This window comes from Coregonus lavaretus, assembly GCF_964263955.1.
Source record: "Coregonus lavaretus genome assembly, chromosome: 23".
Classification (NCBI taxonomy): domain Eukaryota; kingdom Metazoa; phylum Chordata; class Actinopteri; order Salmoniformes; family Salmonidae; genus Coregonus; species Coregonus lavaretus.
In genome coordinates, this window is record NC_140010.1 from 37,243,533 (window position 1) to 37,269,079 (window position 25,547).

Genomic DNA, 25,547 nt, shown 5'->3' on the forward strand with positions numbered 1-25,547 from the left:
GAATATTGCATTTATTTAAATAGATACAAATTTGCAATGTAACAAAACTATTGGCATATGAAATTCAAACACCATTTAAATGAACAAAACATGGCTCACTTCATTTTTTGCAGCTAGTGTCTAACACTAGTTTGTGTCACTCAACCAAAACCCTAGTCTCGATGTCTTTTTCCCATTTACACTGTTCACAGATCTTACAATAAGAGTGCTGAATAAAAATGAGGTAAGAAAGTGGTTTGAAGATTACAGATCATGCAGAACATGCTAAACAGCAACAAAAATATTTTGTTGTGAAGGACAAAAAGTAACAAAAAATACATAGAAGTGTGCAAAATAATAATCGAATTACACAGCTTTGCATCTTTGGTTACAAAGTAGGTTTTGAACGATTTCACAGCATTTTTTGCCCCCATCCCGGAAACAAATGCACAAGAAGACAGGGTAGGGGCGGGGAAGTATGGCAATAAACTTTCAATTTTTGAGACAAAGAAACTAGCAATTGGATTGGAAGTTATCTTCGTCAAAATAGCCTACCGCAGACTCATGTTCAGATTTCCTGTCACATGAGTTGGTGTTCACCTGTACAAACTTTTCTATGCGCATAATACTTTACACTCTATACAAAATGTACATTCAAACTAGATCTTGACTGATGCAGATTAACAATTCCATTGTAAAACAGCCCATTTAGTGTTAGACATGTATGTCAGAGTTTCTTTATTGTTGCCTACATATTCAACTGGTTAATGTAATAAACTGCCCATTGGATGTACGGCCAATTTTTTTAAACACTAATGACCCCAAAAAGTAATAAAGCAGAAAAAAAGGCTCAATGTTTTTTTTTTTTTTTTTTTTGTGTGTGACATTGTTCCTTTATGAAAATAGCAGCCCAGTAATAAATAAACATTAACAGTAGAACTTTAGACTGATGCATGGATTGGACTTATGTCGAAGAAGAAATGGCGGCGCGGCTCCGAAAATAGATCTCTCCCACTTCTTACTTACAACATGAAACTGCAAGGCTAAAAATAAACCCCTTCCCGACTCGATTCTCTTTAAAAAAAATAATCTCTGGGACGCTCTGATTCGTCCTCGTGAGCTGCATCACTCCTCTGTGAGTTGCCCCTGCCTGGGGATCGGGCAAAGCCTCTGGTCCACAGGCTCTGACCCAGCACTCAATCTGTCCAAGCTCCAGCATGGCGCCCCACAAGAAAAGCCCCCCTTTCTCTCTCTCTCATACTCTCTCTTGCTCGATGATTGTATTAACACTGGGAAGGCCGAACAGCCGGCATACAGTACACACACGCACACAGACACACTGAAGCACTGCTCTTGGTTGTGGTGGTCAAGCTGGTGGTGAACAAGACAATATAGTTTTTTGCTTCATATGCTAATTTAGAATTGGAGGATGTTTTCTCATTTTTTTCTCGCCCCTCTCCTGTCGTGGAGAGAGATAGGGAGGGAGGATGCACTTCAAACGGAGTTGACGTTGGGCTGCGGTTGCTGCGAAGGTGGGGGCTGGCTGGCGTCGAGCTGGAGCTGGGGTTGGTGGAGCTGGGGCTGTTGAGGCCGAGGCTGCAGTTGCTGGGAAGGGACCTGAAGCAGCACTTGAGGCTGGGGTTGAAGTTGCTGGGACTGGGGTTGGAGATGCTGGATTTGAGGCTGGGCCTGGAGCGGAGGCTGTGTTTGAAGCTGGACCTGTGGTGGAGCCTGTAGTTGTGGCTGGCCTTGGCTCACCCCTTGCTGGGGAGGTGTGCTGCAGGAGGAGATTGTGTCGGCCGGCCGGACAGAGAGCTGAGACAGCTGGTCGCTGTTGGCCAGGGATTTCAGCACAGCGTTCTCCTGCTCCAGCATAGAGTTCCTCTCAAACAGCTCCTTGATCTGCTCCTTCAGCACCTCCACCTCCTCACGCACCGCATACATCAGATGGCTTTTCACCAGGTCCTGAAGAGAGAGAAAACAGGGGACACACTATTAGCATTTAGCTCGCTAACAGCCATTACGAGAGGACAGAACAGAAAACAACTAGCCTATGCACAGTAACTGTGAACAAAGCAAACCCTGTAGGCTAAATAATGGCTCTAACATGCACAAAATTCAGCCATAAGACAGACCACAGTTTATGTTCGTTTACGTCCTCGTCATCTACACAGCGACCAGCTCAGAGCAGGGAAACTCTAGATGGCAACCTATTTTAATTAGTTTAGTTTTTTAGTTAAGTACCAAGGAGAGACCTAAACCAGTGGCACTTGAGGAAATGAGTTGATATTCATTCCTTACCAATACAGTGGTTCCATTTCAACACGACTGTTTAAAATGAAAATGACAGCAAAATATGATCCTATAAAATGAATATGATTCAATAAAAACCCTTACCATGGCCTGTTCTATTTTATTATCAATGGCAACAACACTGGCTCCAGAGGCACTGTAAAAAGGAAGAGAGGAGAATATTAGAATGAAGACAATCACAGGTGAATTATTCAACCAATCATTATTATGGTCATATGATGAAAATAGAGGTCTTTGACCACGCACAGCAATGTGTTCTCCAAATATTCTCGTTAGCCTCGCAAGGGGAGGGTGCTGTAGTAGCCTATTGAAAACCGGGGATCCAATAATTAAACCACATTTTTCTCTGAGCAATTGTATTAGTATAAAATCATATTATTTGTAATACATATATATTTTTTACAGTATTTGTATTTTTTGCTTATCTTTATAAAGGGATCCAATAATTCCGGACCCCACTGTATATACTGTGCTTTCACAATCACGAGTTGAATGTGCAACGGAAACTGACAAAACTACAGCTAACACATCGTGTGACCCCTGTCCATGAAAGTTATGAGGACCAGAATGGAAATAAGTCTCAACTTATTTTTGTATCCTCAACAATTGCATTGTTGTACTCTCATTGCTGACGCAACCATGTATTTTAAATCTATCAAATAAAATGCATTCATTCAACGTCAGGTGACCTTTTATCGTCTATTGTCCCGTAACTCACTTCATATTTAATTTTTATTGGCCAGTCTGAGATATGGCTTTTTCTTTGCAACTCTGCCTAGAAGGTCAGCATCCCGGAGTCGCCTCTTCACTGTTGATGTTGAGACTGGTGTTTTGCGGGTACTATTTAATGAAGCTGCCAGTTGAGGACCTGTGAAGCATCTGTTTCTCAAACTAGACACTCATGTATTTGTCCTCTTGCTCAGTTGTGCACCGGGGCCTCCCACTCCTCTTTCTATTCTGGTTAGAGCCAGTTTGCGCTGTTCTATGAAGGGAGTAGTACACAGCGTTGTACGAGATCTTCAGTTTCTTGGCAATTTCTCGAATGGAAGCGCCTTCATTTCTCAGAACAAGAATAGACTGACGAGTTTCAGAAGAAAGTTATTTGTTTCTGGCCATTTTGAGCCTGTAATCGAACCCACAATTGCTGATGATCCAGATACTCAACTAGTCTCAAGATGGCCAGTTTTATTGCTTCTTTAAATCAGCACAACAGTTTTCAGCTGTGCTAACATAATTGCAAAAGGGTTTTCTAATGATCAATTAGCTTTTTAAAATGATAAACTTGGATTAGCAAACACAACGTGCCATTGGAACACAGGACTGATGGTTGCTGATAATGGGCCTCTGTCCGCCTATGTAGCTATTCCATTACATATCAGCCGTTTCCAGCTACCATAGCCATTTACAACATTAACAATGTCTACACTGTATTTCTGATCAATTTGATGTTATAGGTCCGCGGGCATACAAAAGGGCCGCCAGTTGCCAGCCCTGACCTAAATCATTGCATGCAGGAGAGGGAGGGAGCTGACTTGCAAGTAGCAAATGGAGTAAACTATAAAAACGGACATTACACGCGCTGGAGTTGCGTATCACATTTAACAAACCAAACATTGAAGTACAGTTATAGACGGTAAAGTAAAAACCCAAACCGGTCCATATATAAATACCGGTATATAGTAAAATACGGTATACCGTCCAGCCCTATTTCACACTGCTCTCTCCCACCTGGACAAGAGGAATACCTGTGAGAATTCTGTTAATTGACCACAGCTCAGTGTTCAATGCCATAGTCCTCTCCAAGCTCATCACCAAGCTCAGGACCCTGGGACTGAACACATCCCTCTGCAACTGGATCCTGGACTTCCTGAAGGGCCGCCCCCAGGTTATTACAAAGCATGCGCATCATTACAAAGCATGCACATCAGTTTTGTGTTTTTTTGTTGGTATAATTTTAGCAACCAAAACTGTTTTGGCTGGTAAAAAAAATCTGAGTGGCTGGTAGATTTTAAATATTTTAGGCTCTGCAGAGGAAGGCCCGAAAAATTGCTTAAGACTTCAGCCACCTAAGCTATGGAATGTTCTCTCCGCTACATTCCGGCAAGTGGACGAACAGGCTCCGAGACAGCTTCAATTCTCAAGCCATGAGACTGCTGAATAGTTCATTGAATGGTTACCCGGACTATCTGCATTGACTTTATTTTGCACTAACTCTACGCACACTCACAGGACTCTATACACACAAATATTCTTGCTGTTACTTTATTTTGTACTTTTATTATTATCTATTCTAATATTCCCTTTATCCCTGCCTACATGTACATACAATGCCTTCGAAAAGTATTCAGACCCCTTGACCTTTTTCACATTTTGTTACATTACAGCCTTATTCTAAAATGGATTAAATAAACGTTTTTCCTCAGCAATCTACACACAATACCCAATAATGAAAGCGAAAACAGGTTTTTTGAAATTTTTGAAAATGTATAAAAAAAAGAAACCTTATTTACATAAGTATTCAGACCCTTTGCTATGAGACTCAAAATTTAGCTCAGGTGCATCCTGTTTCCATTGATCATCCTTGAGATGTTTCTACAACTTGATTGGAGTCCACCTGTGGTAAATTCAATTGATTGGACATGATTTGGAAAAACACAAACCTGGAATATGGCGCCGACGGAGATCGCGGCCTCGCGACTAGCTCTTAGGAAACTTTGCGGTATTTTGTTTTTTAATTTATAATTTTGTACTTTATTAGCTCAGGAAATGTTTGGGAAGAACTATTGGATATCAGAGCAGCGGTAACTCACCAGAACTACCAGCATTACGACCAGGAATACGACTTCCCCTAAGCAGTTCCTTTGTTCGCTCTCCCCAGAGCAATTGAACTGATTCCAGAGGCCGACCCAAAACATCGCCAGCAGAGGAGAGGCACTCGAGGCGGCCTGCTGGTTCGACTTAGGAGGCGTGTGCACCACCCACCGCTTCCGAATATATTACTTGCTAATGTTCAGTCTTTGGATAACAAAGTTGATGAGCTCAGGGCAAGGATTTCTTTCCAGAGAGACATCAGGGCCTGTAACATACTTTGTTTCACGGAAACATGGCTCTCTCGGGATACTCTGTCGGAATCGGTCCAGCCAGGGGGATTCTCAGTTCATCGCACAGATAGGAATAAATATCTCTCCGGGAAGCAGAAGGGCGGAGGTGTGTGTTTCATGATTAACGACTTATGGTGTAATTGTAGTAACATACAGGAACTCAAGTCCTTTTGTTCACCCGACCTAGAATACCTCAATAAAATGCAGACCATATGATCTCCCAAGATAATTTTCCTCCGTTATAGCCACGGCCGTTTATATCCCCCCTAAAGCCGATACCACGACGGCCCTCGAGGAACTACACTGGACTTTATGCAAACTGGAAGCCATATATCCTGAGGCCGCATTTATTGTAGCTGGGGATTTTAACAAAGCAAATTTGAGGACTAGGCTGCCGAAGTTCTATCAACATATCGACTGTAGTACTCGCGCTGCTAAAACTCTATATCACAGTTATTCAAACTTCCGCAAAGCTTACAAGGCCCTCCCCCGCCCTCCTTTCGGCAAATCTGACCACGACTCCATTTTGCTTCTCCCTTCCTATAGGCAGAAGCTCAAACAGGAAGTACCCGTGCTAAGGACTATTCAACGCTGGTCTGACCAATCGGAATCCACGCTTCAGGATTGTTTTGATCACACGGACTGGGATATGTTCCGGGTAGCTTGCAAAAATAATTGACGAATACACCGATACCGTAACTGAGTATATAGGAGATGTCGTACCCACTTTGACTATTCAAACCTACCCTAACCAGAAACCGTGGATAGATGGCAGCATTCGCGTGAAACTGAAAGCGTGCACCACCGCATTTAACCATGGCAAGGTGACTAGGAATATGGCAGAATACAAACTGTGTAGTTATTATCTCCGCAAGGCAATCAAACAAGCAAAACGCCAGTATAGAGACAAAGTGGAGTCGCAATTCAATGGCTCAGACACGAGACGTATGTGGCAGGGTCTACAGACAACCACGGACTATAAAAGGAAAACCAGCCACGTCGCCGAGACCGACATCTTGCTTCCGGACAAGCTAAACACCTTCTTTTCCGCTTTGAGGATAACACAGTGCCACCGACGCAGCCTGCTACCAAGGACTGTGGGGCTCTCCTTCTCTGTGGCCGACATGAGTAAAACATTTAAACGTGTTAACCCTCGCAAGGCTGCCGGCCCAGACGGCATCCCTAGTCGCATCCTCTGAGCATGCGCAGACCAGCTGGCTGGTGTGTTTACGGACATATTCAATCTCTCCCTATCCCAGTCTGCTGTCTCCACATGCTTCAAGATGGCCACCATTGTTCCTGTACCCAAGAAAGCAAACGTAACTGAACTAAACGACTAACGCCCCGTAGCGCTCACCTCTGTCATCATGAAGTGCTTTGAAAGACTAGTCAAGGATCATATCACCTCTACCTTACATGCCACCCTAGACCCACTTCAATTTGCATACCACCCCAATAGATCCACAGACGATGCAATCGCCATCACTCTGCACACTGCCCTATCCCATCTGGACAAGAGGAATACCTATGTAAGAATGCTGTTCATTGACTATAGCTCAGCCTTCAACACCATAGTACCCTCCAAGCTCATCATTAAGCTTGAGGCCCTGGGTCTGAACCCCGCCCTGTGCAACTGGGTCCTGGACATTGACGGGCCGCCCCCAGGTGGTGAAGGTAGGAAACAACACCTCCACTTCGCTGATCCTCAACACTGGGGCCCCACAAGGGTGCGTGCTCAGCCCACTCCTGTACCAAGCATGCCTCCAACTCAATCATCAAGTTTGCAGACGACACAACAGTAGTAGGCTTCATTACCAACAATGACGAGACAGCCTACAGGGAGGAAGTGAGGGCTCTGGGAGTGTGGTGCCAGGAAAATAACCTCTCCCTCAACGTCATCAAAACAAAGGAGATGATCGTGGACTTCAGGAAACAGCAGAGGATGCACCCCCCATCCACATCGACGGGACCGCAGTGGAGAAGGTGGAAAGCTTCAAGTTCCTTGGCGTACACATCACTGACAAACTGAAATGGACCACCCACACAGACAGTGTGGTGAAGGCACAACAGATCCTCTTCAATCTCAGGAGGCTAAAGAAATTTGGCTTGGCACCTAAAACCCTCACAAACTTTTACAGATGCACAATTGAGAGCATCCTGTCGGGCTGTATCACCGCCTGGTATGGCAACTGCACCGCCCGCAACCGCAAGGCTCTCCAGAGGGTGGTGCGGTCTGCACAACGCATCACCGGGGGCAAACTACCAACCCTCCAGGACACCTACAGCACCCGATGTCACAAGAAGGCCAAAAAGATCATCAAGGACATCAACCACCCGAGCCACTGCCTGTTCACCCCGCTATCATCCAGAAGGTGAGGTCAGTACAGGTGCATCAAAGCTGGGACCGAGAGACTGAAAAACAGCTTCTATCTCAAGGCCATCACTAGCACATTAGAGGCTGCTGCCTATAGACATAGACTAGAAATCACTGGCCACTTTAATAATGTTTACATATCTGCATTACTCATCTCATATGTTTATACTGTATTCTATACTACTCTACTGTATCCTAGTCCATGCCGCTCTAACATCGCTTGTCCATATATGTATATATTCTTCATTTATTCCTTACTTAGATTTGTGTGTATTGGGTATATGTTGTGAAATTGTTAGATATTACTTGTTAGATATTACTGCAGTTTCGGAGCTAGAAGCACAAGCATTTCGCTACACCCACAATAACATCTGCTAAACACGTGTATGTGACCAATAACATGTGATTTGATTTAATTTGATAAGGTCCCACAGTTGACAGTGCATGTCAGAGCAAAAACCAAGCCATGAGGTTGAAGGAATTGTCCGTAGAGCTCCGAGACAGGATTGTGTCGAGGCACAGATCTGGGGAAGGGTCCCCAAGAACACAGTGGCCTCCATCATTCTTCAATGGAAGAAGTTTGGAACCACCAAGACTCTTCCTAGACCTGGCCGCCCGGCAAAACTGAGCAATCGGGGGAGAATCACTCTGACAGAGCTCTAGAGTTCCTCTGTGGAGACGGGAGAAACTTCCAGAAGGACAACCATCTCTGCAGCACTCCACCAATCAGGCCTTTATGGTAGAGTGGCCAGATGGAAGCCACTCCTCAGTAAAACGCACATGACAGCCCGCTTGGAGTTTGCCAAAAGCACCTAAAGACTCTCAGACCATGAGATTTAACTCTTTGGCCTGAATGCCAAGCATCACGTCTGGAGGAAACCTGGCACTATCCCTACAGTGAAGCATGGTGGTGGCAGCATCATGCTGTGGGGAGGTTTTTCAGCGGCAGGGACTGGGAGACTGGTCAGGATCGAGAGAAAGATGAACGAAGCAAAGTACAGAGAGAGATCCTTGATGAAAACCTGCTCCAGAGCGCTCAGGACCTCAGACTGGGGCAAAGGTTCACCTTCCAACAGGACAACGACCCTAAGCACACAGCCAAGACAACGAAGGAGTGGTATCGGGACAAGTCTCTGAATGTCCTTCAGGGGCCCAGCCAGAGCCCAGACTTAAACCCGATCTAACATCTCTGGAGAGACCTGTAAATAGCTGTGCAGCAACGCTCCCCATCCAACCTGACAGAGCTTGAGAGGATCTGCAGAGAAGAATGGGTGAAACCCTCCAAATACAGGTGTGCCAAGCTTGTAGCGTCATACCCAAGAAGCCTCGAGGCTGTAATCGCTGCCAAAGGTGCTTCAACAAAGTACTGAGTAAAGGGTCTGAATACTTATGTAAATGTGATATTTCAATTGATTTGTAATACATTTGCAAACACTTCTAAAAACCTGTTTTTGCTTTGTCATTATGGGGTATTGTGTGTAGATTGATGAGGGAAAAAATACAATTTAATCAATTTTAGAATAAGGCTGTAACGTAACAAAATGTGGAAAAAGTCTAGAGGTCTGAATACTTTCAGAATGCGCTGTATCTACCTCAACTACCTCATACCCCTGCACATTGATATGGTACTGGTGTATTTTATTCCTCGTGTTTTTATTTTCTTATTTTTAACTCTGCATCGTTGAGAAAGAGCTTGTAAGTAAGCATTTCACTGTAAAAATCTACACCAGTTGTATTCGGCGAGTGTGACAAATAAACTTTGATATGATTTGATTCAGGAAATGTAGTCTACATTTATCGAACGTGTGCACAAAATGTATTACAAAACATTCTACTGAGACCACATTTCACCTAATTTAGGAACATAAATCCAACGACAACTAGACACCATCATCATCAAAATTAACACTCCACTATTGAAACGAGCAACACTAAAAGTAAAGAGTTACCTGTGTTGTTCCCTGTAATGGACCAATGATACTGAAGAACTAAGAGGAGAACCAGGACAGCACAGTAGTTTGTAGGATAGTGTGTAGTGTATGGTTGAGAGAGTACTCCACGAGAGCACTGAAGGGCTTAGGTATCACTAGGCTACATAGAGAAAAATAAAACATGAAACCGCGCACGTCAAGAAGAAGACATGCATTGCAAACTGCACGTCAGGAAGACATGGGTTGACAAGTACGCAGGGACACATTTCATACCTCCTGCGGTCGCTTTGATGCACATGCAGGGAGATGATGGCAAATGTATTCAGATATTCATAATCATGTCAATCAAATAGAAACAAAGTCACAAAATCCACCTAGATGCGCAACAGTTATCACACTACATCATAGATGAAATGGCGGTTTATGACTGGGGTAAACAGCATTTATCCAAGTGTGAATGACTCAACAAAGCAGGGGAAGTAGTAAAATGGAATGGATCCGCAATCACCTTGCTTTTTAGTACCGGTAACATGTATTGCGTGTGTGCATTTTGGAGCAGGTTAGGCTGACTATGCACTAAAATGCTGGTTCAAATAAAAGGTTAGGGAAAGGGCACCCCACCCCACAACCAACAAAGGATTTGTGTGGTTTCATGACATTGTGATACTACACTGTGTACAAAATATTAGGAACACCTTCCTAATGTTAAGTTGCAACCCCTTTTGCCCTCAGAACAGCCTCAATTCATCGTAGCATGGACTCCACAGGGGGCCCACGTTGATGCCAATGCTTCCCACAGTTGTGTCAAGTTGGCTGGATGTCCTTTGGGTGGTGGACCATTCTTGATACACATGGGAAACTGTTGAGTGTGAAAAACCCAGCAGCGTTGCAGTTCTTGACACACTCAAACCAGTGTGCCTGGCACCTACTACAATACCCTGTTCAAAGCCACATTTTTTGTCTTTCCCATTCGCCCTCTGAATGGCACACATACACAACCCATACCTTTAAACCGGTCTCCCCCCTTCATCTACACCGATTTAAGTGGATTTAACAAGTGACATCAATAAGGTATCATAGCTTTCACCTGGATTCAGTCTAAATCATGGAAAGAGCAGGTGATCCTAATGTTTTGTACACTCAGTGTATATCATATGTATGAACCATACAGCCAACATTTTACATAACCATTACCTTTCAAGCTGTTCACTTGATGCACCAGGCTCACAACCTATATATAATGTCTAGAACTTTGTACTATCAAACTTCCCTTTTTATCTTAGCCTATTAAATAATCTGAAAGACATTTTATAGATGACATGCATATGTGTAATCACCACCAGATATGGATGTGTTTACCTTAAATCAGCAAAGACTGATTGCATGGGTTGACATTTGGTGCCATTCGAATGGTCATTATAATCAGCACACACACACACACACACACACACACACACACACACACACACACAGGTTCCCTCAAAATAAGTGTTGATGAACATGGAGCAGCACAAGACATTATGTTCTTTCACCATCCAATTTAGTTGTCCAAGAGGAGCGGAAGCACAAGCAGATTACCATCAACAGGCTCCTCCAGGGAGGAATGTTCTCCCAGCTCTTCAGCCAGTACAGTGACGACATTTCTTACCACAAACCTCCACCTTGTTCTCGCTGACAAGAGGATGATGGCTGAGTAAGACACAAAACATGTCACATGCAAGGAGGCAGTAGGCACACTCCCCCAAAACGTATAAAAACACACAGGGAAGAGGCAAGCTCAGCGCACGCTCACACACACTCACTACACCAGACCTGGGTTCAAATACTACTTGAAATCATTTCAAATACTATATCTGTGCTTGATTGAGCTTGCCTGTTGCAATGGAACTAATTGAAAAGTCTTCAAAGTATAAACCCCGCCCACCTGGACCTTCAGGCAGGCTAAAGCAAACGCTCAAAGTTTTAGAAAGATTTCAAATTGTATTTGAAGCCAGGTCCCAACTGCCAAGGAGTTATGTAAGCCAGAAAAACCTTAGAGAAAGAGGCAAAACACAAACTTCACCCTACACTGCCCAAATGTGTGTTTAATTAGGTCCGTTCCTGGCGTGCACACAGTCCCTCCTATAAGTTTCCTGCCTGCTGTGAGTTTTCAATAGGTCTGACCCAACGGCAATCTCAGTCTGTAAAAGCACAGACCTTGTGGTGGGCCCCAAGCTCAAATACCTCCAGACTGGTCCCGTGCCAGTAAGAGACCAAAAACTAAATCAGTTCAAACTATTAATCAACTGCATGAATGCAATCATGGCCTAGCCTAATCATTTGAAGTAGGCCTAGTCATTTTCCTAAACCAAACACTTGTCGCCCTGGTGTCACTGGTCCAATTGCACTTTAATGACAAGAACGTCTTACACAACTAGGCTAGTAGTGCATGAATAATATCAAACAACCAGTAATAAACATTAGGCTCTAGCGCGCTGGTGTACACTAAACTGCCTAACTGGGCGTAAACCTTTAATACCAGCGTTCCCGGATTCAGATGCTGGGACAGACTGAAGTGGGGTTTGTTTCTTCATTTTAATTCAAATGGATAAAGCCAGCCACTGGTAGACACTGGCAGGGCTATGGTGGACCCCCCACCATTTTGGGGAGGATGGTAGAGTCTAACTATACGACTGTGGCAGAGGTGAATTTACACTAGACGTGTGACCACGAGGACAGTCTGACACCATGGTCAGTTCTGGCCAATAGGCACAGTAAATAGAAGAGACTGTGCTATTCAGTGTAAAGGACTTGTGGGGGTGGGAGCAAAAATAGCTGGTGCTGGACCAGAACGGGTCGTATTCAGCACAGGTCAGAGCTGCCACAGACTAGCTGATCATAGATCAGTCTGGGCAGTGCCCACTGCCCACTCAAATTAAGCTACTTTAAGCATATGCTTCTGAAGGAAAAAAATGAAACTGTAAAATCCCTCTATTTGCATAATCCTTGCACACCTCAACAGACCAAGAAAAATAACAGAACTAGCTACAAAAGCCAAAATGGCAGCTTGAATGTCTAAAAGTCCTGCGCAAATTGTTCAACAAGCTAAATTACCCCTGAAAGTTGTCATTTCTTTGGTTGAAGGCAAAACAATGTGTGGTCAGGTGGTGTAACAAGCTCCAGTTTTCCCAAGCCCCTTTAAACATGTGATCTTCTCTTAGCCACTAGTTTCTAGTTAAAGCCACGTAGGCCTACCTCTTTGCTAAAGCCTGACTTCAAACATGTACAGTACGTAGTATAAAGGTACTTATCCCGGCTCTACCTGGGTAAAGGTAAACAGTGTAAAACTGCCTCTGTTCATCAGAGCCCACAGGGCTTAGGGTTGGGCTGAGATCAAACAAAAAGCTGCTATCGTCCATCTTGCGCAACTCTGTAAAGTTTACTTTCTACAATCACTGGACCGAGCTTAATGGAGCTCGATTTTGGGGTTTGTTGTTCCTAGCAGAATGACCGAGACGGTTCCGAACCTCAAGGGTTCAAGAGAAGAATGTGAATCAAAGATGCATTAGCCACCGAAGAGTGGACAGTCACGAAGCACTCCTACATTGACGGGGACTGAGGAGGGAGAAACTGGGATAGTTCTCATACCTTGCCCCTGGCCACAGTTGCCTCATGCGATCACTGGGATAAGTATCTTCAGTGCTTCAGTGACAGAGGGAAGCCCAGTTGGGGCATCTGGCTCAGCTTGGCATATGATAAAACCAGCTCAAAGCTCAAAATGTTCAGTATCTGCAGGTGGGCTTGACTACCTTAACACCTTTGAGTGTACCTACCTGCTGCTAACATTAAAGGCATTTCACAAACATGCGTGACTACAAGCAGATTCCTTTCGTAACTAGAAGGAAATTGACGGAATGTGAAAGGATACACAAACACACTAGCATTTGTTCATGCAAGAGAATTGGCTATTTGGCAATCCCATCCAGTTTTTACAGGAAACATCAGGAGGAAACCGTGTAGCATGATGTTGAGAGACATCTGGACAATCTCTATGATATCATGTTGAGAGAGCCCAATCTGTTTCAAAATGAGGTTGAATAACTTTGACATGAAATACAGACTCAGAGCACCAGGGGCACCATTGAGATCTACAGATGACTTCCGCACAAAGCCTGGCCTGTTTGAGCTTCTGCCATGGAAACGGGCACTCGTGGAAGTGGATACCCACGGAACGCTCTACATACAGCACCTCTAAAACAGGAAGTGAAGCAGGAAGTGGGGCCGATGGCACCAAGCGCAACGCCCCTGCCATCCCGTGGTGGTGCTGGTGAGGGAAACCAACTAGAGATAGGCAGTACATTCCAGGTGCTTGCAGTAACAGTAAAGTATCCAAACAACACAGCACAACTGAAATCTGCATGTACTCTTCCAGGCGGAAGAAGTACATGATGTTACTGCAGCGTCCCAGTTAGAAAGCACTCAGTCAGTGCTTTCTAAGTCAGTCAGTCAATCGATGCTTTAGTGTGAGTGGGTTTCAGGCACACAGCGCTATGGCTGGAGGAGGTTGGGTGTATGAAATTACTGCCTATGTGTACAGTTCTCCTCTGTGGTGTCTGTCAGCTGAGCGTTGCTTTAACAGCACGCTTTCATTTCCCATCTGGTGCTCTCCCCTCACATACAGTTTCATATGGTTCCCCTTTTCATTTGTATAGAGGCTTCTCAAGAATGTCCTGCCTCCTGAATGCACCCTCCATCTAGCCCTTCGAAAGGGGTAGGTGAGAGGTCATAATATATTGGCAAATCATCTGCTTTGTAAGTGGGAGTGTTAGGGAAAGTTATTGGATGTGGCATGTTCTATTTAATCATCCGATTCTTCCTATTGATGACTTCATATTATGACTAAAAGTGGTTTGCCCTTTATAGCACCACTCGGTTCAGTGTCATACACTGACCAGTGTGAGTCAGTTAAGGGGAGGTTCAGGGAACAACGGTTTGTTTATGGGCTTTAGTGGGACTTAGTGTTACTGAGGAGGCAGCTATTCATGTAGGCCTATTGGCTGAGTGTGAGAGGTTTGGCTGACCAACACATCCCCGCAGCCATGCTCTGTTTCCATCCATGCACATCCACAAAGGAAAGCTCACTGCTGCTGCTGAGCTGCACTGCACCATAAAACACACACAGGCAGGCCTGTCCCATCCAATCCAGTCCAGTACAGTACCTATCACTGTGGGCCCGCAGCCTGTTGCCAGACTGGAAGGCCTGGTAGAACGCAATGGAGGGGTTCCTGTGCCAACCAAAGTCAGAGAAAACAGGGAGAAAGAAGAGAGTGAGGGGATGAATCAGAGAAGAAAGACAAGACAAAGCAAGGCTTGTATGGTAAAATGTCTTAGAGGTAGAATACCCTGTGTGCATAGCTAACTAGTTAGGAGGATAGAGGCTATGCCTAAAAGCGTTTCACTAAATTGGCTGTCACGAGTTCAAGGTAACAAACAGAACAATACGCTATTCACAAATATTCAAATAAAACTCGCTTTGGGGGAGTTTCAAAGAACAAAGTGCCCGTAGAGAGAAACAACACAGTACTTATTTAACCCCCAGAGTCATAAATATTTTGAAAGCAGTGCAGGTAACTGAGGCTAAAACTGTTAAATCGCCCAAGTGTTGAGGTCTACAGAGTAAGAAAAGGATATTTTGCCAACCGCTGCGTTGATAGGGGGGCGAGCTCAGATGAATAACATTACCGCCTATGTCCTGACTACGGGGCCTTTGAGGCCACAAGTACACTGTTTAATGATGAGACATATGAGAGGGGAAATGGCCCACCCCCCAAGCTACTGTTGATTGCAAAAATGGAGGTGCCTTTTTCATTGAGGTAGAATGAAAGTTAGAGACTATGCCAATACATTTTAATATTGATGTGGACAACGATAAGAACGTTGGTGCGGCCAAATGCAGGCTATGGGCAACTCACTATTCAGGTAGGATGCAATTTTTGAACTTGTATTGATTAATTTTTTAATATTTAGAATTATTATTATATTATTATTATTATATATAATTATTATTGTAGGCCTATTTATTAATCTAAACCAGTTCTTTAAATATTCAAAACGTGTTTTGTTTCAAAAAATGTTGAGACATTTGTTGGCTAAATTAAGTTTGAGATTTATTTTTAATTGTGTGCTCCATATTTAGTTTAAGATTAGTTATAAGAAGGCTTGTTGTAAAAGAAATAGCCTATTGCTGTCGTTTGTTGGGTATGGTAGTCACTAGCCTTTCTTGGTAATTTCTGCAATATAGCCTGTTCAAAACTTTTGTAAAGGTTGAACCAGTTCGCAAGAGTTTTGTTTCATTCTGTTGAGCAGTTTTCTTTGGCCAAATTAAGTTCCAACTGTAATGTTGTGTTTGCCGTAATACAATATCCAATCCTGCTCATATTTTCTCTATAAACAAAATCGCTTGACTTACTTTAGATATTACCCTAATACAGGCTAGAAACTTTGGTGAAGGTTTGGTGTAGTGTGGCTATTATACTGCAGGCCTATGATATGAAGGCAGTAGGGGCTATGATATGAAGGCAGTAGGGGATATGATATGAAGGCAGTAGGGGCTATGATATGAAGGCAGTGGACACCGGCGCTCTGACTCAGACAGTTGAACTTGAGGTGACGAAGAATGTTTTAGGCCTACCAGAGTTACTCCTATAATCTAACAATAAAGTGCTTATCTTAATAACAAATATTCTGATAGAAAATTAACGAATTAGCCTCCTTCTGTACTAGGGATGAAAATGTAGGTACATTTTGCTGCCGACTAACAGACCCTCATTAAAATCGGTCAATAAACGGTGAAACAAATTCCAAACAGTAAAATCACATGACCAACAGGAAATACTATTCACGCATACAAGGAACTGACATTTTTCAATAAGAGCTTAATGGAAACATGTAACAACAGGTTGTTATCAATAAAATGTCACAAGGTGCAGTGTTCAATTTGCCTGCCGTTTAAGGGATTGTTAAATAAATGTTAACTATTTGGTTGTAATATCATCACCTCTTGAAGAGCATAGTCAGAACTATACATTTCCAATTATTCCATGCAAAACAATTGCACATATTTAGCTCCATCAGAGTTATACAGCAAGTAACTGCATGCTTTTCATGATCAGTAAACATCAATTTATCATGTAATTTCAGATACGTGAAGTTAGCCTCACGATATCTCTCAATATTGGCAGCAGAAGGGCGCATTTGCCGATGTACTGTTAGCTGATAATGTTTACTTTGCAAGCTATTGGTAGAAACTTTGTACAGTTGGCTAAACAGAGTGGTAAGTAGACCTAATGTACTTTTTTCTCCAACCAACGTAGGCCTACCTAACGAAGTTAGCTAACATGATCCCTTTTTCAAGTGTTTAATCACGATTGCTGCTGACAGACAAGATAGGCTACATTGATTGATGGACCATGTCAAATTGGCTAGCTAGCTAATAACAAATCACATCTGTGTGTGACCGACCGGCTCGATTCGGTCTTATGTAGCAACATTTGAAACTGTGTTTTTTTTTACATTGGACAAAAGTAGAGACTCAGAGCTAGAAAATAGAATATCACACACTACAGTTGAGGAACAACGGGAAAGTAATTCTGCTTTGAAAGTTGATAAACTTGTAACCTCACTTTTGAGAAAATGGCCTTTGAATGTTTTGGTACCTACTGAGAGCTCTTCTTTGTCTACACCCATTCAGCATCGTTCACACCCTCTTAAGCTTTAGCCCCACCCATCTCTTTAAGGGTTGATCGGAGCGTTCTGTCCTAACAACAGCAGTCAAGCACCCAAGCTAACTGGCTAATGTTGGCTAGCTTGCTAGCTACTTCCAGACACAAATGAGAGAACAGCTCACTCTGACCATTTTACTCGCCCTAGCAGAGCTGGTTAGGCTGTTTATGTTATCCAGAGCGTTGGTGACTGCAACTGTGCTGCTGGCAACAATTTAAGCTTTTTTGCCAACGTTTACTGACACCGGCCATATTCAACAGGTGTTGAGCGTTCGTAAATTCGTCAGTTATTCTGTGCTCTGGCACACACAGACGAGAGTGCTCTGAAATCGGAGTAGATAGCCAGAGCGAATTTACCAGCTACGTATATCAACAGTTGTCGCAGTGACATCATTAACATTCTATTGAAATGGTTACTTGCATAGTGGAGTCTTTTGTTAAGACATGTAGCTTGCTAGCTAAACAATTAACCATAATCCCAACTCATGACGTTACTACCCTGCATGAATCTGCAGGTAGCTAACCAACCAGGTTCAATGTTAGCTAGCTAACATTAGGCTATAACTAGCAAAGCAAATGGCTCTGAGATACTAATATTACTACACAAATCATACACGTAATGTTAGCTAGCTAGCGAGCCAGCCAGCTAACGTTAGCTAGCTAGCTAACAGTACACTAACTTGAAATGAAAACGACTTTGACTAAATTAGAAACGTGTAATATCAGAAAATGTAGCTAGCTAGACTATCTTACCCGTACACATGGATGGACACTACTCCCTCTCACAGATGCCATGGTTGCCCTTAGTTTGAAGATGTAATCTGGAGAGAGGTGTTTTCTCCATCTCCTTAGCTATCATACTCTAATTCCACAACTTGGTCCTCCAGAAAGTGGAGAGCAACACTTATGCAGTTCTACTATGCGATATATATATATATATTTTTTAAAGCAGTGTTAGACAGGATTACCTACACATACTGACCAGCTCAAATACACAGAAGCGTACTACATGGCAGACCAATCCGAACTCATCTCTCGGCATGCTCAGCCAACTCATTATCTCAGTCAATCATGGCTAGCGGGAAGGTTGCTGTCTTTTTCTGTGGCTAAACCAACTAGGCTCGTAATTTAACCGTTTTATTTGTATTTATTTGTATACAAGTTTGTTATTAAGGCACATGAAAGTTCACATGTTCCAGAAGGCATTTCTGCCAAAAAACACATTTTGATAATTAAAAAAAAAGTTTACGTTCAAATGGCTCTCCTGTGAAGGAGTGACGCACGACATACGCCTAGTTTCCTGAAACGAGTCACATATGGCTAGTTAAGCTAACTTTCAGGGGATAAACTCTGAACATTTAGTTTGATTTGCTTGCAATCTATAGTGGTGATGACAGAAGTCCAACGGACAACTTTACCAGGAAAAGGACTTGCCAATGTCAAGCCTAATCTCTAATTAAGCAAGCTATACTGAACAAAAATATAAAACGCAACATGTAAAGTGTTGGACCCATGTTTCATGAGCTGAAATAAAAGATCCCAGAAATGTTTCATATGCACAAAAAGCTTATTTCTCACAAATTTGTTTACATCCCTGTTAGTGAGCATTTATCTTTAGCCGAGATAATTCATCCACCTGCAAGGTGTGGCATATCAAGAAGCTGATTAAACAGCATGATTATTACACAGGTGCACCTTGTGCTGGGGACAATAAAAGGCCACTATAAAATGTGCAGTATTGTCACAACACACTGCCACAGATGTCTCAAGTTTTGAAGGAGTGTACAATTGGCATGCTGACTGCAGGAATGTCCACCAGAGCTGTTGCCAGATAATTTAATGTTCATTTCTCTACTATAGTCGGCCTCCAATAACGTTTTAGAGAATTTGGCATTACGTCCAACCGGCCTCACAACCGCAGACCTCATGTAACCACACCAGACCAGGACCTCCACATCCGGCCTCTTCACCTGCGGGACCGTCTGAGACCAGCCACCCGGACAGCTGAAGAAACTGAGGAGTATTTATGTCTGTAATAAAACCATTTTGTGGGACAAAACGTTCTCTGATTGGCTGAGCCTGGCTCCCTAGTGGGTGGGCCTTTGCCCTCCTAGGCCCACCCATGGCTGCGCCCCTGCCCAGTCATGTGAAATCCATATATTAGGGCCTAATTTATTTATTTCAATTTACTGATTTCCTTATATGAACTGTAACTCAGTAAAATCGTTGAAATTGTTGCATGTTGCATTTATATTTTTGTTCAGTATAAATGACACGTTGCTTGCTTAGTTACATGCCAAATGGATAGGCTACCCTGATGTATCTGAAATTACATGATCAATTTATGTTTACTGAGCATGAAAAGAATGCAGTTACTTGCTGTATAACTCTGATAGTGCTAAATGTGGAATAATCAGAAATGTGTAGTTCTGACTATGCTCTTCAAGAGGAGATATTAAAACCAAATAGTTAGCTATAACATTTATTTAACAATAACTTGAAAACGGCACGTAGTTGTCAATGGTTGTAGCTGATATGGGGTTCTCCCTGTCCCCGAGTCAGCCAAATCGCACACTCTGCATCGTATTGTGACGTTTTATTGATAACGACCTATAACAAGCCTATCGTCTTACAGTCAAAAGGTTATAGCCCATCATTGCACATGCAACTCCTGTAATGAAGCAGCTAATAAAACATTTTCAAACATTTGCCAAAATGCAATTCGCATGAAAACAGTTCTAAACAGCGCACCTAATGCGAACGGTTCCATATGTGACAGAAATAAACATTTTCGTTAGAAACTTAGAAAGATGGGCAAGCCAATAGCAATAACTACAATGGGTTGCTAATATGACTAGGATTGTGCATTTGGCTTCTGGACAACGAAATAAAGTTGATATGAAAACCAATAGAACAGTAGAGAAATGATGGTTAATGGCATGAGTAAGTCTTTATAAAATAATTGCCTCCACGTTTCTATGGTTGTACTTTTGCTAGGCTACTTTGAAGCAAGGTGAGACATGCCTCATTATTAGAAGTAAAGTAAAATGTTCAGGTTTCAAACAATTATACTGCCTTTAGCTCACGTTGCAAAGCGGTGGGTGACACGCTGGTAGCCTGCCTACTGTTGACTATAGCCTATGCACTCGAATGGCGAATGGGAGGCGTGCTCGAATTACGAGTTGAGATTGAGAAATAAAAACTATTTTTTAAATCGTGGCCATTAATAACATCTAAAATTGTAATTTGTTGATCAATGCGCAATGACAGGGCTTATAAAAGCACCAGCTTTGTGAGGAGCTGCTCTCACCCTGTCTGCCAGGTGATCGGCTATTCCGCTCCTCAAACTAGTCTCTGTATACTGTGTGCGGGTGATAAATAAGATGCATGACGACTAACAAAAAACACACACGCGTCAATTGAAATTCCACTAAATTATGCAAATTAACCTATAGACCGATAAAGCATGACTGGTCAAATGTATTTTTGGGGCTAACCGATTAACATCCCTATTCTGTACGCCTATATCTGTATAGTAGACGCAGTAGCCTATCTGACAAGAATAAAGAAATGGATGTTGTTGTCATAACGTATCATCTAGGGCTCGACAATCAATGCCTGTCCTCTTGTCCGGGACAAGAAAAAAAAATAGTCGGACAAGAAGAATATAGATTTAAGTTGTCCATTCGCAATTTCTTTTTTTTATATCACAAAAATCACAATATCAAACAATTACTCATATCATAATTGGATCAGAGGCCAAGATGGGAATAATATTCCAATCTATTTTTCATGTACATAAATAAAAAAAGTGTAGGTGATATGCATATTCGCTACAACCTCATGTCCAAACTGATGCTGATATGTGGTACCAGAAAATGTAGCCAAACTTTAATTAGACTTTTAATTACATAAATACAGGCTAAACACCAGTCATGTTTGACAAATGTGAGACGGCCTAGAGTTTAAAGTTGAATACTTTAAACTCTTTACTTTATTGTAAAAACCTTGTATGATTACTTAAGGAAAATTGTTAGTTTCCAAGGTTTTCTGACAATAGCTAGCATGCCCAAAATGCTAGCGCCAACTTCCCTGACCTTAGACTGTCGCAACAGACTTCGCCCATTCAAGATAACATGCTACAGAACAATTAAAATCAGGCTGGTTTAGACACAGAATAAATTAGCTAGCTAGTTAGTAATGTAGTATTATAAAGTTGTAATTTACAATCAACATTGTAGTTATGAATACAAGTGGGGTGGATTTTGTGTACAAGTAGCCGTACGCCGGAGCTAACGAGTAACGTTCATAAGAGGTTCACACTTTTCTTCCAATGTTGCTTGATCAGTGGGTAGGACTATTAGCTGGCCAAAATGACATGAAAAGTGATCAAAATATATTAACAGTATTGCAGTAATTTTCGCAGTTCAGAATTACTTTGATTTTAGAAAGAAAAACAATCGACATCCTATCCTAAACTTGTTGGAAGCGAGAGGTCATTGGTTAGCCATGTCATTTTGATATAGGTGCTGGGCTTACGAAGAATACTAGTAAAAAACAAGAAGGCGCACACACTGTTGAAGCTCCCAATTCACCGCTTTATTGACAACGTTTAGATCCGAAACGGATCTTCGTCAGTACCAATTAGTTACACCAATCCACTGCTTTTAATCTTTGAGGGGGTGTGAAGGGGTGCATGCACGCTGTCTTCCCGTTTTCTAGTTAGTCAGCAATTATCATTGAAGCCGACAGCTGACTTCTCAGATAAATAGTGATGTTGCTTGTTTGATTTAGCTCCTTGTTTGATTACTCAGATTCAGAGATTCAGATCAACTTTATTATCCCACCAGGGGGAAACTCATTTGGTCATGTGCTTAAAAAGGATGGTACATAAAACATGAAAACACCTACTTCAGGCAAAGCTGCCACTATGCTCTGAATTAATGGTAATCAAGTATTATTTTACGAGTGGTCCCAACGATCGTCTGTCACCTCAGATCATGGATGGAGAGATGAGAGAATCTTCAACAAGGAGCAAGCAAGGTAAGTTAAGCTAGCTAGCTAGTTAAGTACACAATGCATTAGCTAAACGATCAGGCCTTCACTACCTGCATCTTCTTTGTATTGGTCAAGGTAGGCTATAGCCAGTGTTGTTGGAGTGACAGTACTATTGAAAACACGTTTGAAGACAAGCTGCTATAGCTAACGTTAGCCTAAATGTTTCACTGACTACTTCACCAGTCATGGTATTTTTCAACACTGTAACCCACAAAACAAGTTAGGTAGCCAACACGTTAATGTTAATTCATTGAGAGAGCGAGAGAGAGTGGTTTGAAGAGGAAAGAGCCCCTTCTTTGTGTGTGTGTTTTAAAAACATTTGGGTCTCCATGACAATTTACTCTATTGTGGACCCAAATGATGACCTAGTAGTTTGTGTTTGTTAGAGATCTCTTTTTGGTCAGAGAGAGCCAATAATCATGACTCAATATGAATCATTAACATCAATATGAATTAAATCCTTCTTGTCTACTGCCATCCGGCCCTTCAACAACACAAGGTCCAAAGGACAAGTGGCAAAAAAAGTTTGTCATGCATTGCTGTCTATTTACCACCACAAACCGATGCAAACCGATGTTATTTTTACTCGCTATTCACTGTCATTATTTCAATTTCTTTAACTCTGCATTGTTGAAAAAGGATCCATCGATGGGGCTGTAGTGGAGCGGGCCGAGAGCTTCAACTTCCTCGGTGTCCACATCACTAAGGAATTAATATGGTCCACACACACCCACAGTTGTGAAGAGGCCACGACAACACGTCTTCCCCGAGGAGGCTGAAAGATTTGAATAGCCTATTCCACTCTAGTGGAGCTGTGGCACGAAATAGATGTGTAGTTGCCTAGGCCTATCTGGTTATCTGTGTGTGCCGAAGCGCAGATGGGTTGTAAATCATCAAGAGCTGCAGCAGAGCAACTCTGCTGTTCTAAGAACTGAATAATTATAAACTGATTCAAAAAAAAGTATCATCCTCTCTTATTTGGCCTAGGCTACTATATCAGTTGTAGGTAGGTTGCACATTGCTAAAATAATATGGAAATAGGCCTAGACTACGCATCATTTCTTTCATAAGCTTTCCTCAGCTGTAGCTTAAGTTCTCTTTTGACTCCACATTCAATTTTTCCATCTTGCTATTGTTTGCTCAATTTCCCTTCTTGTGCCCTAAAATAGGCTATTTGTCATTCAAAATAAATCTGTTAATGAGAATAGCATAGACTTTCATAATTATTCCCATTTAAAAGCTGCAACTTTAGGACATTAAACACTATTAGAAAAGTTTGGAAACTACTCATAACTTTCATTTGTCTTACTGGTTTTTAGTAGGATTAGGTTTTGGTTTGTTTGGTTCGCAATGGCAAGTAGGGATTTTTTTTTCCTGGCCTACTATGCATGCATCATTTATGTCTTATAATGCTTTGCTCAACTGTAAGGTTTGTTCAAATTTCGCATTTGATTTTAATATATTTATTGTTTCTTCCATCTCTTTCATTATTACCTTAGGCCTCCCATGTTTTGGGGTTATTCAAAAACAACTTAACTTTCTGAGATAGCCTAGAACTCTGTTAGATTCTTTCATTGTTTGATCATGAAATAACGTGGTAATACACCAAGTCATATATCAAAATGTGACCCGTTTCACGAAACTTGCCGTATGTCGCACATCACTACTTCACAGGAGAGGCATTTTAACTTAATATTTTTTTTAATCAAAATACGTTTTTTGGCAGAAATGCCTTCTGGAACGTGAACTTTTATGTGCCTTAATAACAAACGTGTAAGCTATCTGTAAATATGAATAAAATTGTTCAATAAGAAGACTGGTTGGTTTAGCCACGGAAAAATAAAGAAACCTTCCCGCTAGCCATGATTGGCTGAGAATGAATGGTCTGGATATGACAAGAGAGGAGTTTGGATTGGTCTGCCATGTAGCATGCTTCTGTCTATAACATGAGCTGCTAAGTATGTGTGGATAATCCTGTCTACCACGTCTTTTTTTGAAAGATATGAAGTTCTGAAAATGTTTATTTTTACTACTACTTTCACTACTTTTAGTCTTGAAATCTTTGGTTGTTTACTACACTGTTAATCCTTAAAGAGATGGGTGGGGTTTAAGAGGGTGTGAACTATGCTGAATGGGTATAGACAAAGAAGAGCTCTCCAGTAGGTGTACAAAAACATTCACGGGCCATTTTCTCAAAAGTGGGGTTACAAGTTAATCAACTTTCAAAGCAGAATTAATTTCTCATTGTTCCTCAACTGCAGTGTATGATACACCATTTTCTAGCTCGGTGTCTCTACTTTTATCCTATGTAAAAAACACCATTCCAAATGCTGCTTCATAGGACCGAATCCAGATGGTGGGTCACAAATGTAAAGAAAATAATATGATATGGGCTTCTATAACAATAAGACACCAGTGTCCTAAAAAAATAAAAATAGAATTCGGCTATTGGCCCAGATCATCCTACATTCAAACAAATAAATTCTGACCGGATATTTTGCGCTGCTTTGGTGAGACTTTTAGCTTGGTGTACATTGTTCTCTTGCTTTATGGAAATATAACATATTTATTGAAATAGGCTATAGCAAATAAGAATATAGGCAATTTTCTCAATGTCAACCATGCACTGCCCTGCCTGATCCAATTCTGATTGGAGTAATTGTTTGATATTGTGATTGTTTACTTGTCCATACGGACAACTGAAATCTATATATTTTTTTTTACTTGCCCCGGACAAGCCTTAATGTCGAGCCCTGGTATGGCAACTGCAAGGCACCTGACCGCAAGGCGCTACAGAGGGTAGCGAGTACGGCCCAGTACATCACTGGGGCCAAGCTCCCTTCCATCCAGGATCTCTATACCAGGCGGTGTCAGAGGACTGCCCCCAACATTTTTTCAAAGACTCCAGCCACCCAAGCCATAGACTGTTCTCTCTGCTATTGCACGGCAAGCAGTACCAGTGCAGCAAGTCTGGAACCAACAGGACCCTGAACAGCTTCTACCCGCAAGTCATAAGAATGAAAAACTAGAC

The 25,547-nt window shown here is 42.2% G+C and overlaps 1 protein-coding gene across 1 annotated transcript in view; it reads right to left on the reverse strand.

Moving 5' to 3' along the window:
• LOC311150837 (TSC22 domain family protein 2-like) overlaps positions 1-25,547 on the reverse strand; it is a 54,775-nt gene continuing 29,228 nt past the window's right edge. The window contains exons 2-3 of the mRNA XM_084188384.1: positions 2,377-2,428; positions 1-1,944 (exon numbers count right to left, since the gene is read on the reverse strand). Coding sequence (XP_084044510.1) covers positions 1,474-1,944; positions 2,377-2,428 — 523 coding nt within the window. The 3' untranslated portion in view covers positions 1-1,473. The remainder of the gene's footprint in view (positions 1,945-2,376; positions 2,429-25,547) is intronic.